This window comes from Cheilinus undulatus, linkage group 9 (assembly GCF_018320785.1).
Source record: "Cheilinus undulatus linkage group 9, ASM1832078v1, whole genome shotgun sequence".
NCBI lineage: Eukaryota > Metazoa > Chordata > Actinopteri > Labriformes > Labridae > Cheilinus > Cheilinus undulatus.
In genome coordinates this window covers 30,318,335-30,334,087 of record NC_054873.1, presented here as the reverse complement: position 1 = coordinate 30,334,087, position 15,753 = coordinate 30,318,335, and the positions used below count along the sequence as shown (strand labels likewise).

Sequence of the window (15,753 nt, the reverse complement as noted above, 5' to 3'; positions counted from 1 at the left end):
CTCTGTTTATTTTCAGCATAATAAGGTCCAGAAAGCATCATTACTGCACTTATACCTTTCTTAAACCTGATGCCGCTAACGTCACCATCGTCGTCTCTTTTCCTGCAGCTGAGCTCAAACATGTTGACTGACACAGTGGCTCTGATCTCCTGCTGTGCCAGACGCATGTGGTCGTAGAAAACCTTGAAGAATCTCTCTGACTTCTTCTGCTTATACAGCTGGTTATAGAAGGAGTTCTGGTTGGAAGGGAGACAGGCCATCAGCACAGGTCTAAACCGTCAAAGTATGCAAGTTTTAGCTGATCTGTGTACATGGGAGTGAAGATTTCTGGTTTTCTCACCTGTATCTGTGTGTTTCCACCCTGCAGAAGAGCTATGCCCAGCAGGATGCTCTCCTCAAACACTCTGTCGTTCTTTGTATTGACAATGAGGTCGATCACCAGCTCTGATGCGCCTACGTTGTCCAAGAGACACTGGATCTCCACCATACTGCTGCTGGGCCTGTCAGAATCCAGCATGGGAGAGCCCCCTACAGAGATAAAATATTAACATTTCACCCTTTTCCCTTCCAAATGTTCACCTATACACAGTATTTATAATTTTCTAGTCTATTCTGCTTCAATGCCACAACAGTCTCAATAAGAAGTGTTGTTAAGGAATCAGTGAAGCTAGTTTTAAAGTCTGCCTGCATTTGTCTAACAGCTCTTCTCCTAAGAAGAGGAATACTGTCATGTTAACTGCTGTTGTTTCCTCTGCAGTGAGCGGTTATTGTGGTGTCTGCTGGGTTTATTTGGGGTTCTCAGTACCTCCGGATGACGGTTTGACAAAGCCGCCAGATGAGCTGTTTCCACTCCCGAGCTCCGACTTGGAGAGAAGCTTTTGATTTCCAAAGTAGCGCGTGAGAAGGATCTTTCTCAAGTCGTTTCCCTATGAAGACAGAAATCATGATGCTAAATCCATATCACAGTCTGAAAGAGTGCAGGTCTCAAACAAGGAGATTTACCCTTTTAACAAATTGGCTTTTTTGGAGCAAGTGATAAAAAATAACCTCAAAATGAAAGGCACATTTATACACATCCAGTAGGATTTAAGTGGCTTAGTGTGTCCATGAACAGGCCCGCCCATAGAATTGACTTAATTAATTGATTAATCGTTATGTATGTATAAAAACATACATACATACATAGGCATATATATATATATATATACGGTGCTTAACAAATTTATTAGACCACCCTCAACCTAACCAAAGCAAGGTTTATGCCACAGCTGCCCTAAATTAACAGCATTGGTAATTACCAAAATCATTTTTTATGTTTCTGCAATGGTTAATACATCAATATGTAGAAGCTCTTTAACCCAAATTGTATTTTTATTGCTAAAATATAATTATTTTTATTCATGAATTTTCAAATTAACTGATTTACAAAAAACCTGAAAAAATAGTAAAGTACATTAATATTTCTTGATTAATATGTCAAATTATAGTTATTTACTTGCATTCCTGAACAGAAAAATGAGTTTTAGTGGTTGAATGTTATGCTTGATTCATTTCTGACTTCTCAGAGAAGCCCTGTGAACCGGCTCAAATTTGGGTGAATTCAGTTTGAAACTCCTCATTCTTGTTCAAAATGGTAAAATGTGGAGAGCTCAGTGAAAATGAAAGAGTCCGCATTTAAGCACTTCATGATGCTGGATGGTCTTTGAGACAAATACGACAGGTGGTCCAATAAATTTGTTAAGCACTGTATATGTATAACATTTACCTATATAACAAAAACAGGTAACTAATGAGTGTGTTTCTCAATTATTTATTTATTTTTACCTTTTGAAAGCCTAGGGCTCTTGAACATAAACAAGGCATGGTCTATTGTATTACCTAATGCAAGTATCTCAAAAAAACTATTTAAACCCCAAAACAACCACAACAAACAATAGCCTTAGTTGGCTGCTGTTTTTTTTCACAAAATAAAGTTAGAAGGAATCCAAAGTCAATGGCTCATCATATAACAGAGAGTGGGCCTCATAAAAAAAAAACAACAAACAAACAAAAACAAAACACACTCACAATGTCATGACGGTAGATGTTGTGCAGTGCAGAGTAAGATGTGTTTAGTCTCTTTATTAAATGCCAAAATCAGATCGACTAAATTCCCCGCGATTGACCAAATTCTTAACGACCAATTAATTGATCATTGATTAGTTGTTCCCATCCCTAACTACTAAAAAAAAATAATAATAATAATAAATTTTGTTGCTTTGATAGGAGTGGTTATCATTTGGGTTAAAGATAAAATATGGTTATCAGAGATTAACTTTAAGGTTTTCCTGACCTCCATGGGCCCCCCAAATTGGCTGGGCCCCAGAAAGCTTTTCCCTTTATCCCCCCTTATGGGTGGCCTTATCCATGAACGATCAATGTCAGCCATTGATACACAATAGTTTAAGTGTCCAAAGTCTAAGTCTTAACTGAGATTGTTCCAAAAACATAAGCCAACATCCTTTATCTTGAATTTATTTCCTGCTTTTTTGATTGATTACTTTAATTTTGTGACCATGTTATTAAAGTTCAGTGACAACTGTTTAAAAATTATAAAACCCACAACACTGACTTCTGTCAGTGTGAAAAATGCATTTATTGAGCGAAGAAATAGAAAAGAGAAACAAATATCTCAACAAAAAGTGTGTTCAAATTTAAACCGTATAGGAAGACTGCAGTGAAGAAATTCATCTGTATGCACCAAACACTTTATTATACAACACAAGTTCTTTCTACCTACACATTTATCTAAGGACAGTCTTTCCTCTCTTTACATCGCTCACAAACATCTGAGAGCGTCTCCTGTGACATCTGATGCAGAGGAACAGGAGCAAGATTAAAGGATTCATGGAGATAATCTTCATACTGTGTTGTGTAATCGAAGTGCCAGTGTGATTGACAGGTGAAGGACTTGTATTGTGCTATTTATATGTATTTTTATTGTGCAGCCAGAGGCAGCAGTGGATGGATGGATGGATGAATGGCATGCAAAGAGGATGTACGGACACTAAGGCAGGTCAACATCCGTGTCTATGGCAACCTAAACACTAAATTCCTTCACAGCTTTCATTATGGATAAATACAGCGGACGGATAAAGAGAACGTAGGGAGCTTCTGTGGTTTCCATAAAAACACGATGGCAGGATGATTAGCCTTCATATAGAAACAAGAGGTGGACTAAGTAACAAACAGCTGAAAATACTAAAGCTTTAAAATAGACACTTTTATGAAGCTCACCTTGAGGTGGTGCTGATATGTTCATCACACCTTGTTGATGGATATTTTTAGGTTATAGTTTCAGGGGTGGATCAAGAAGACTGAGGGTGGCCTGACCCCCCCTCCCACCTTTGCAATCCAGTTATCCATAATCCATGATTGTGATTGGCTATTTGCCTAATAGTGTTTTAATAAAGACTACAAGTAGCCTTCTTTGCATCATAGCATGGCAAACTTCCTTCTGTTTGTAATTTGTATTGTGACTTTGGACTTACGTCCTGAAAAAATAAAACTAAAAAGGTTTACATATTTCTACCCCAGTGTGTAATTCTTTAAATAGAAAATAAATTCACAGGATTAAGTTTGTCAGTATTTTTGATGCGTCTATTTTTCAGTTTGCCTATGTGTGTTTGTAATTTAGACAATGAACAAGTTAAGATGAACACAAGAATTATTCAAAACTGTGTGCATAGAGATCTATTCTTTGGGCTGCTGTGGTATCAAAACAGGTATTACTAACATTTTACTAGTATCATATCAAAGTGTGGCAAAATCTACTACATGACAACTCTAGAAGGGAATGTAATATCTCTTATACTAAATGTTAGCTTAAGAGCCCTGCCTCCCGCTGGATTTCTGACTAAAAATGTTGATCAAAGTGTTAAATAAAGGCTGTGCAGTCAAAAGCAGTGCATCCCAAACTTTTTTTTCTGGTGACTGCCTTTTTTTAGGAGGTACAAGCCATTGTTACCCAGCAACTTCGTTTTCCATGTTACTGCTCATCCAGTCTGCCCTCTGCATCATCCTCAGCTGTTTGGTTGAGCTGATGTCTGATGCTAGCTAGGATAACATTCATCCCAGACTCAGTCTGACCCTGACCTGGCCCTTTCTACTTTACAAGCCAGGAAGTAGCCACTTTACCTTGGCCACATAGGCTTTCTTCACATGTTTGGCCCTTTTGGGCCCTCCGTAGCTGAACAAATTGTTTTTGATGTTTTTAAACCAATCATCCATAACAGTGACTATTGCTCTTTTGCCATCCAGTGGCTGGTAGAGTCTTGTTTTGAGTTGTATTATGGTGGAGAGGGTGAAAGGTTGGAACTTCCCCATCGCTGCAGACATAAATGTGACGTTAAACATTGTAGTAAAAAAGAAAATCCTGAAAACTCATTTGACGAACCCCCAAAAATGTACCACGCCCCATCCATGGGTACCAACCCAGACAATTGGAAAGAGTAGTCTACAGAATCTGCCCAAGTGGGTTTGAGCCATTATTTAGAAAATACCAGCGAGAGCAAAACAGTGATTAAGTGATAAGCCAATCAACAACAGGCTCATCATCAACAGGTACATAAAAACCACCTTGAACTAATCATTGATTTTTTAAACAATGATGAAAATGTCAACCATTCTCTGAAATATCTGAAATACTGTAGGTCTTTTTGCTCCTTTTTTGTAATACAGGTACAGCATAAACACTGAACGTCTCTGTATGTAGGATTGTTGCTTTGTGTCTTCTTGTTATTGAAGAACTTTACTCTTTTAATTGCATTTTTTAAAATTTGTACATTTTACAGCTTGCTACAGAGAAAGAAAAGTGGATAGAGGATGAATTAAGGAGGCTAACTCAGGTTAGTGGTTGAACCCAGGAAACCTTTCCTGACACACCATAGAGACTGCTTCATGTATTTGTGACATGGGATTTATTTAACATCCATCCAGCTGAGCTGAAACAAGTCCTTCTCAGATCTTCCCTTCATGATGTCATGTGGGGAGTTAGCACCGCCCCCAGGTTCGGTTGGCCCTCCCCCACTTGGGAGAAAGTTCCACCCTCCCCTCCTGATCCTCCTCTCAGCTGCCACCAAACAGGACATCTTAGCATCTGTTAAGCCATATCTATTTCCTGAGAGTGGCATGGTCAAGGGCAGAGTCAGACAGCTCAGTAACATTTAAAGCAACAGACACAGAAACTGCTTGTTCTGAGCAGGGCTGAAACAGGCATGTTTTGGGGACTTCTTAGACCGATATAAACTTGTCTTAAAGGGGTAAAATATTCTGACAAGCCAGATGGATTTGTTCACACATCCAGCTGGAAAACCTCCCATAGATGGCATTTGGAAAAAAGGGCATGGCATTTGGAAAAAAAAACTTGGAGGGTGATTGGACGAATGTTCTGTCTGTCACATCTTTACTGGCCATTCAGACCCACAAAATATGTGATATAGCCACTACAGAAGAAATAAACTCCATAGAGAGCTGCATAATGCGAACATGGTGACTGTAGACTTGTCAGTACATGACTTTTGTCATTTTTGAAAAGAAAACAAATCACTGCTGTTCTTTGTTCTTCTTTTAATGAAGAAATGTCACCAAGTTCTCACATTTATTGATCCATCAAAAACTTAACTATTAGATTAAATGGGGAACAATCAATAGTTTTTTCTCAGTTAATGCAGTATCTCTGCTTTTGGTTATAAGTTTAACCTTTATTTGATGACACTTTTTCAATTCACAGAAACAATTATCTGGCCTCTTTGTCCATCTGTGAGTTCCCTTGGTGATATTGTCATACTGCAATAAAAGCTGGCACATAATTCTAATTGGTATTCAGCTTTATATGACTCATTTGTGTAGCTGTCTTTTCCAGAGTGTGCATACATAGTTGCTGCTGCTTACAGAAAATGAAACTATATTGGAAACATTGCAAAACTAAAATGCAGAACAGAAAAAATCTACAAAAAAGTAATGGCACTGGATCATGAGAGAGAAATACCGGTCACTATTGATGGTGTATTTTTAACAGCTCTCCAGACAGCACACTTTGAAAAAGACTGGATCAATATGTTGACAGTGAGAGATCAGAAGGCTGCTCAGGTTCAGTCCGGCTGAAGAGCCTCAAACTGAGCGTGCACCAAAGAGTATAGATACGGAGGAGCACGTGCAGCAGATGCTCCCTGTGTCAGTAAACACTCCATCTCATCTGCAGTCAACACAGACACTTGTCTGCCTGCGCCGTCTGGCTGACTGTCTCAAACACACACATACATTCAAAAGCGCACACACTTCTTGAACTGAAGGTGAGGATCAATTAAAGTTGCTTTTTGAGACAGACACAAACTCAGCAGCATACGAACTCTTTTAACTGATTAAAGATCAGATCGTGTTTAACTCAACATTTCCCCTTTTCTCACTGAGGATGTGTTGGGTTTTCACTACTAGAAGACAGTTAAAGACACGCTCTAGGAAGGGGGAAGTTGGTGAAAAAAACGGGATTGGAGCGTTTGCACTTGTTCACCTCATTTCTGCAGAGAGAGAAAGAGCGATAGAGAGGAGGAGAGGGGAGGCAGGATGGCGGTGGAGGAGATTCAGCACAGCCTGACTCATCTGCTCGCTGCTGCATTGACGAGAAAAAACTCCCGTCAGGTGATGTAAGAGCCACGAGAAAGAAAGCGAGATAGAAATAGAGGTAGAGGAACCGACAGAAGTAGAGAAGAGGAGGAGGGGGAGGGTGGGAGAGGAACAAACAGAACCCAGTGAGAAGCAGACAGTCGTGGTGTTTTAAAATGTGCACCGGCACGCCACACTGCGGCTCTGGTGTCCAAGCTGGGAGATGAGCTGCTGCTGATTCTCAACCTCCTGCATCTTTGCGTCCCCTCTTTTTTCCTCCTTTCTGTCCCTCCAATCCCCCCACCCCCCTCCTCCTCCAAGCTCTTCTGTCTGCAGCGACTCCAGAGAGACACATGGAGGAAAAAGACAAAGCCCGCTTTCTGTTTCTTTAGGTGGTCTGAACACTCACACAGGCAGCGGAGGGCAGCACCAGCTGTGAACCGAGACAGACAGAGCCAAAAACGCGAGGGTGGGGAGGGGGGCTGGAGCTGCTCAGGTCAGACAAGGTCGGTAACAGAGGATACTGAGGCCACCGAGGAGGGGAAAGTTATCCAAACATGGCTCAGATCAGTTTTTCTTCACTCTGTTGTCTCTGTTTTTCTTCAGCAGAAATAAAATGACTCTGGATGTGAGTCTTTTGTTGACAGCAAGAAGGCTGATCAAAAACTCAGGGACAGAGAAGTGGAGTTTTCCCACAGAAGATGTAAGAACCGAGTGACATCTAACACCTTCACCATCAACGAAAGCATTTACAGAAACTGTGGGGAGCACACTGTTCATTAAATAAGTAACATAAAGTGAAACCACAACCTTCTATTGTTGTCTTTAGCTCATGATGCAAAGAACTGAAACTCAATCTAAACACCTACAGCACAGATAACATGTTGCATGTAATCTGATACACAGTTTCCCAAACTTATCCTCACCAAGGACTCCCATATATCATGCTTTGTGCATTTGATGTACTTTGCAGTTGAGATTACACAGCAACTATCAAGACAACGTACCTCTTAATATGGATCTTTATTTCTATCAACACTTTATACTATATTACATTAATATAAAGTTATTACCCCCTTCAGATTTTTTACTTTTATTGATTTTATAAATCAATCATGTTAAATTTAATTTAGCTTGTTTGACAAAAATTACAGAAAAAAAATTTAAATGTCAAAGTGAAAACCGATATTTTTCAAAGTAATGTCAATCAAATGAAAATAATGTAAAATAATGCCTGCATAAATATAAACCCCCTTTAAAGTGACTGACCTACGTCAACAGAGGTCCAGCTAACTGGTGCTCGTAGTCTCACAAGTAGTGAAATGGGGATCACCTGAGTGCAGTGAATGTGTTTCAAGGTAAACCAGTGCTAAGTCCCCGGTTTAGCAGTATTCCTGGCTACCATTACATCATGAAGACAAATAACACTCCATGTAACTCCATGTAACACGAGAAAAGGTTACTGAAATGTAGAAGTTAAGCGATTTATGCCAAAAACATTTCCAAGGCACTAAACATCCCCAAAGTTCAGTTAAATTCATAAACACTGGGGAGCAGGTGGCCTAGAGGTTAAAGGCGCTCCCCATGTACGCAGGCGGCCCGGGTTCGAATCCAGCCTGAGGCCCTTTACCGCATGTCTCTCCCCCACTCTTAACCCTGTTTCTGATTCTATCCACTGTCTTCCTCTGTCTAATAAAGGCACAAAAATGCCCAAAAATAAATCTTCAAAAAAATAATAAAAAAAATTCATAAACACTAAATTAAAGTAATATGGGACGTGTAAATCTGCCTAGATCAGGCCTTCCTCACAAACTGAGTGACCATGCAAGAAGGAGACTAGTGAGAGGGACCACCAAGACTGTGACTACTCTGAAGGAGTTACAATCTTCAGCAGATAAGTTGCGAGCAAGGTTATAATAGTTTTGGATTTTTCATTAGTTTCTGTTTTTATTTCGTTTTCACTTTCTGTGTTCAATTTTAGTTTAGTTTTAATTAGTTTTTACTGCTGGTTTGTCAGTTTAGTTTAGTTTTCATTTTGCATAAATGCTTTGTTGTAGTTTAGTTTTTATTAGTTTTAGTGTTAGTTTTAGTTTTTTCCAGATAGAGGCTGGGGCTGAATGAGCGTCATACATTTCTAAAAAGATATTCTAACAGGCAACTCTTCACTTTTTTTATTTACTCAATGATGATGTTTGAATACAACTCCAGACATAAAACTACCACTGTGTGATGTCTTAACCAATCAAATCAGGCAATTGTACACTCCCCAGACTTGTGTGTAGGTACCAGTCAGGGTCATGGTTGTGTCAAAGACTTAAACTTTGGATATTTCTCTATATTTTTTTTAAATTTTAGTTAGCTTTGTAAGAGCACTATACAGTTTTAGAGTTTGTTTTTTAGTAAAGGTTAGTTTTTACTTAGTTTCAGTTAACTAAAATGATTTTTCAATTTTAGTTTTAGTTATTTAGTTAGTTTTAGTTAACTATTATAACTTTGGTTGGGAGAGACTCTGCATACAACAACTGTTGCCTGGGTTCTTCACCTGTCAAAGCATTATGGGAGGGTGGCAAAGAGAAAGATACTGTTGAAGAAAACTCATACTAAATCTCAACTAGAGTTCACAATTAGGCATGCAGGACACTGATATGCATAAACTCCCAGGGACTTTAGACCCTGGTAGAAACACAAACAACGGGAGACCACAGGAACTATTTAGGGGCCGTGCACCAAAGACGAGTTTTGGAGTAAGTATTTTAATCGTATCAGTGTTTCATCCACATGGAATCGGCATTTTGCAAGCTCAAAAGTGCTTCTTTTTAAAACTGTTTCCCTGAGTGAACAAATCCGCATACCATTTCATTTTTGTGTGCACAAACAAGTGCATGATTCCTGAAACAATTATGTCAGCCCACTTAACCCACATGTGCAGCTATCAACATTAATAATTGCAGATTACATTACTGTGTTAATTTCTTCTGCTTCTCTTCTTCCACCATGAGCAACAGATGGTCATGGAGAAATGCATATTACACGTTCTTAGATCTATTGGGAAGTGCAGCCAGGAGAAGGTTTTTTGGGTTGCTTGGGCTGCTGTCTTCCTCTCTGTTTTAGGTGTACTTCTGTGGCAATGTAACAGTGCCACTAACATGCCTGGCATTTAAACTACAGCGTTTTTAGTTGTTTTGAAAGGTTTCACAGTTATGCAGACATATCTTGAAACAATGTTTGCAGAATTGTTATATCATTTTCATCTTCCTGTGGACAAGGCCTTAGTTCCTTGAAAAGAAGTTCTTGGAACTAAAAGAGAGTGGTCCTTTTGGTAGAAGAGCACCTCAAGAAAAGCTAAAGCTGCCGAGACACACACAACAAAAAATTATCATAAATTTTAATTAATTTCATTGATAAAATCTCAACAGAAAAGGCCTATGTAACTGCCAAAAGATCTATGTTGTATCCATCCATAAAGTGTTCAATCATGATCTCAGAAAATATGTGCAATTGTTCTTTGGAAAATCTTAGAGCCTCTGTCTGTACAATGAGGATATGTATTACACCAAACACTGGTAAGTGAGATCCTCTACATTGCTGCTTTGCACAGGTGGGAAAAAATTCAGAAAGTGGAGGAAGCATACAACTCCATGTCAAAATTGCCAGTTGTTTCATCAATAGGACATAAAGAATAAGAGTTAAAAAAGGATGTGAGAAGACAAACTGAAGGCTTCAGCTGCCACTGAGGGCAGTGAAGACATTTAGCTTTGGTCTTCTAGGAATGAGTTGATTTTTTTCTGGAAGTCTGGGGTTTTGTTTGTATGGTTTTTTTTTTGAAAGAAGATATTTGTGTAAGTATTCCAGGGGCTAATTTGTTATAAAAAATAAATTCCTTCTTAAGAGCGCTTTGGAGTTGTTGGATTGTGTATTTGATGAGTTTGATGAGGGAAAGCCGGAATACCGTCTGCTTACATTGAGCTGGCACAGCAGGTCCGAACTCGGCAGCAGCTGATCTAAAAAGAGCTTGCACCGACAACTAAAGGTAACAAACCTATTACTAAGTCTATAGGAATTATGGCAATGGACAAACTTGCCAAAATGTTGAAATATCCCTTTAAGTTCAAGAAATTTTGGACATGGAACTTTAGATGAGATGTGCACAGAAGCATTAATGAGAAATACTATACCGTTATTCAGAGGGGGAAGCATTTCTAATGCACCATTTCACGCTGTGAGAAGATCTAGTAGGTGATGATGTTTAATTAAAGCAGATTTAGGAACCCAGAAATGGTTTCCCTGCCCCATGTACCTGTGCTGCTTAGCACACAGAGCTAAAAGTCTAGCATGTTTGGTGAAGCCCCAAGAAACACATGTGCTGAATCAAGACTCACGTGCCACCATTTACAAAACGCTGCACACATCCACATCACATTAGAAGCTTTCACCAGAAAAACAAGCAAATCACCAAAACAAATTAAGACACCATGTGAGAGCAATTGGTGGGACTGCTTGAGGAAAATACAAGACAGCAGCATAAACAAGTGTTCAGAAAAAAAATGCAAACTGTTAGCAGGCTGGTTCTGGTGAAAGTGTTACACATGATTCACTACATATGAGAAAACATTTCCACCATCAGCTACTTGTGAACATCATTTATGTCATAAGCACCACTGGAAGGAGTCAAGGATTGAGGCGGTCAAATTAGAAATATGAACAATCATATTTTCTTCACCTCAAATATCAGTATTTGGAACTAACTATAACCTAATTCCATTACATGAGTCAGAGTGGCACCTGAGCTTGTACACAAAAAATAAGAGAAATATATATTGACAACCATGGAGCACATGCAGTATAGGCATGCTGACTGCTGCAGATTTTGGCCACATAAGCTGATGACCACCTGGAAATACCCTAATAACTATGTCTGCGGTTTGTCTGTGAAAGCTGTCATTCATCCAGGTCATGGTCTAGGCTTGATCCAAAAGGCAGCATGCCTTGGTTAAAAGTCTTCTTCAGTTCAAAAACAGACTTTCTAGCTCTGTTCACCAGCCTGTCTCAGAACCAAAAAAGCCTTTCAGAAGAGAGGTAAAATGTTTTAAAGAATTTCAACCATGTCAGCTGCTCAAAATGTAAACAGATGATCTTTTTCCTCAAAGGACATATTAGATGATTGTCAGTGATGCCTTAACTGACATCTAGTGACATCTAGTGCAAGGTGCCTGATTTCTGATTGGACAGTGGTGTGGGCTTCTGATCAGGATACCTCCTGAGCTCTTCCCCTTGGAGGTCTTTAAAGCCAACTGAGAGTGGATCTCAGGGCAGATCCGGAACATGCTGGAGGGAATATGAATCCCGTCTTGTCTTGGAATGCCTTGGGATCCCCCAGGAGGAATTGAAAAAATGGTGCTGGGGAGAAGGGATGTCTGGGTTGCCTTGCTTAGTCTAATGCCACCATGACCTGACACATGATAAGTGGAAGAGGTGGAAGAGGTGGATGGATGGATGGGTGGATGGACGTTATGCTTGATTAATTTCTGACTTCTCAGAGAAGCCCAGTGAACCGGCTCAAATTTGGGTATAAAAAGGTGAATTCATTTTGAAATTCCTCATTCCTGTTCAAAATGGTAAAACGTCAAGAGCTCACTGAAAATGAAAGAGTCCGCATTAAAGCACTTCATGATGCTGGATGGTCTCTGACACAAATAGGGAAAGACATAAAGTGTTCTCACAGTGTGGTCAAGTATGCTTTGGAGTCAATTGCCGAGACTGGTTCTTACAAAATGCGCCAAGGAAGAGGCAGGAAACGAAAGTTAACTGAAGCAGATGTCAGACACCTCAGATTGTATGTACTAGAGACAGAAGGAAGACCATTGCTGATCTTCAGGCAGAGATGAATGCTTCTAGATCAGAGTCTGAGAAAGTCTCCAGAATGACCGTAAGCAGACGACTGACGGAACAAGGCTTAAAGGGAAGAATAGCTGCTAAGAAGCCATTATTGAAGCCTGCAAACATCCAGAAACACCTCAGATTTGCCAGGGAGCACAAACACTGGACTGTTGATGACTGGGAGAAGGTACTCTGGATGGACGAGTCCAAGTTTGAACTCTAGTTAGCATCGTCATGTTTATGTCCGCAGAAAAGCTGGAGAACGTTTTGATGCCAGATGAATTGAACCCCCAGCGAAACACGGTGGAGATTCCATTATGGTATGGGGTTCTATTTGTGGATATGGCGTGGGCAAATTAGTGAAAATCAATGGTTTTCTGAACAAGAACGTCTACCACAACATCTTAGTGCATCATGGAATCCCCTCTGGACTGAATCTGATTGGTCGTGGGTTCATATACCAACAAGACAATGACCCCAAGCATACTTCAAAGCTGTGCAGATATGATTTGACTAAGAAAAAGGAATCTGGAGTACTGGAACTGATGGACTGGCCAAGTCAAAGTCCTGATTTGAATCCTATTGAACAAATTTGGGATTTAATAGATTCAAAGATTGATTGCACAAATTTTCATCTAAAGAAAGTCTGTGGGAACAGCTCGAAACTATGTGGAACTTAATAACAAAAGAGACTGTGGAAAAGTACATAAAAACAATGCCAGCAAGAATGCAAGCTGTTAACAAGGCCTAAGAAGGCCATACAAAATATTAAGTTTTTTAGTTATTATGTGTGAAAAAGGACTATTTAGTTGTTTCAGTTTGTTATTTGCCAAATAAATAACAATAACATTTTTAGTTTTACACAAGTTTTGAAAGATTTCTAAAATATTTATGTTTTCTCGTTTTTATGACAGGTGATCTAATAAATTTGTTAAGCACTGCATATTTGGGCCAAAAATTGAGGCTAACTAAGGCGTGTAATTGCTGAGTAAGCTGCCCCACTGGGACGGAGAATTGACACAAACCTGGTCCTACTCTGGATGTCCTTGCGTATCACCAGGAACATGGGAAATTAATCTACTGAAAAAATAGCATAGTCCACACCTTTAGGGCTGAGTCAGGAGTGGAGATGATGAGTAAGCAAGGCCTTGGTATACCAACAGGGTGAGTAGTAGGGTTGATGAGCCCCTGGTTGTGCTGTGGATGTCCCAAGGGCCCAGAAAAATGCCAGCAGTCTCTGGGCTTATCACCAGTGGTGAAAGACCAAAACGAACTAGGTGCCATCGAGGTTGAACGTGACTGCGGAGGGTCACACATGTGTCGCCATGTATCAAGCTGACTCTGCCTGCCACCCCCCACCCCTCTCCAGCCCCACTTTGTGGTACATCAGACCCCACGATGAATCCTTAGTGCCCTACATGCCTAAAACTTAGGCACATAATTGTATATTCTGGGTATATCAGCATGTTAACCCTAGTCTTAGCGCTATATATGCTCTTTGGACCAGAGCTTGCCAACTTTCCTTTGCTATTTTGCATTATATCTCTGTGTTTTTTGACACTGAAACCACAGTTCAATCCAAAAATTAAGTAATAAGTGAATCCAGGTCTATAGCTTTTATAGATATCAATCAATATTTCTCTGCAACTCTGCAAAGATGTCCCATAATCAAAGGTGGACTTGGATGAAAATGACCAGCAGTGCAAAAACATTCTTAGTCAAAAATATCATTACACGTACAAGCACCATAAACATTTACAGCCCAGAGAAACATCTGACTCTGCATGACTTTCTTAAATGAGTTAGTACATCTGATTTAATGCATTTAAGTACATTTTGCTTGCAGCCAAACTTTGCATTTTATTTCCTGAAATAAGCTGTTTGTCTGGACTTGGGTTCATAAAAAGTGTAACGAGATCTCCTGATTAAGAATGAGAAAACCATTGAAGTTTTTTGCAGAGTAAAGGGCTCTGCAAAACAGCTTGGAAATGACCTCTGACAGCACCTAAAAAGATCCAACAAGACAGACTTTAATGGGTTTTTTTCCTCTACTGAAGGGCTGATGTTATACTTAAAGATTGATTTTATTGTGTTGTTCACAAGCTCTGCACATGAGCAAAACTGACAGCTATTATCAATCAGTGTGCCCACAAGTCACAATTCCTATATGTAATTCAAGCTCTCGCTCATCATGTGCCTTCCTGAGAACAAGCGAGCTAACTCATATGCCATCAGATTCAGAGAGCACACTGTTAACTGTGTCGAATCATTGTTCCCAGTGACAATAATAACATTCATAGACACCCTAAGATGCATGAAGGTGAGGCCTCTTTTGCAGTTTTATGACTTTTTTTGTCTCTTTCCTAGAAAAGAGTTCAGGGGGGATCCTGGTCTGACGGCATTTTTGCACACTGACTTCCTGTGCCTAGACACATCCAGACCAGACAGACAAACAACATGTGCTAATCCCTCATCACCATGGAAACCAAAACATAATACTCAACTAACAGACACCTGACTGATGGATCGTGGGAAGTAGAGTGTGGGAGGAAAGTACAAACTCAGGCACTAAAACATACATGACAAACAGATATTCACGCTAATCAGTATTATTCTTTGACATTCAATAAAAAGGCACTCAGCATCAAAAATTCCACATTTCTTCTCTTAAACTTTTTTGAGTTGACTCATCATGCTGTGTAAACCTGAATCCATCCAAAGGTCAAACTGTAAGCTCACCCCACTCTCTGCCTGCCAGCCTGACCAGCTCCCTTAACCATGTTACCCTACTCCCACGAGGAGGCAGACAAACAGGGAAACCCTGCAGTATGAGCTCATACAGGGACAGTCAGCATGGCACTGCACGCCTCTCTGAGTGTGTGTCTGAGCTAGCTCTCTGTCTACATGCGTCCGTGTGATGGGCTTAGCATAGAGAGGGTGGTAATCTGTAAATCTGCTTTGCCTTGGGCAGGTGGTGTGAAACTTGGCCAGCAAGAAATAAGAGGGAGAGAAAGAGACAGACAGATAGACGAGCAGGCAGCGTGTGAATGACAGGGATGAGTGTGAAAGAGAGTGTGAGAGTGGTTTACATTACATAACGGGCTTTTCAATCCTCTGTAAACAACAGGACATGCTTACATGCACACATGACACAACATAGATACATGTGTACATGATTCAAGGTAAACATCCTATAAAAGCTTAATCAAAGAAAGTTAGAAAAGAGCTTGTTGT

The 15,753-nt window shown here is 39.9% G+C and overlaps 1 protein-coding gene across 3 annotated transcripts in view; it reads right to left on the bottom strand.

The window, feature by feature from the left end:
• The window catches only part of itpr2 (inositol 1,4,5-trisphosphate receptor, type 2), a 102,488-nt gene that overhangs the window by 42,569 nt on the left and 44,166 nt on the right, over window positions 1–15,753 (bottom strand). For all 3 annotated transcript variants that reach the window (XM_041794637.1, XM_041794635.1, XM_041794636.1), the window contains exons 38-40: window positions 806–926; window positions 341–528; window positions 56–236 (exon numbers count right to left, since the gene is read on the bottom strand). In XM_041794637.1, coding sequence (XP_041650571.1) covers window positions 56–236; window positions 341–528; window positions 806–926 — 490 coding nt within the window. The remainder of the gene's footprint in view (window positions 1–55; window positions 237–340; window positions 529–805; window positions 927–15,753) is intronic.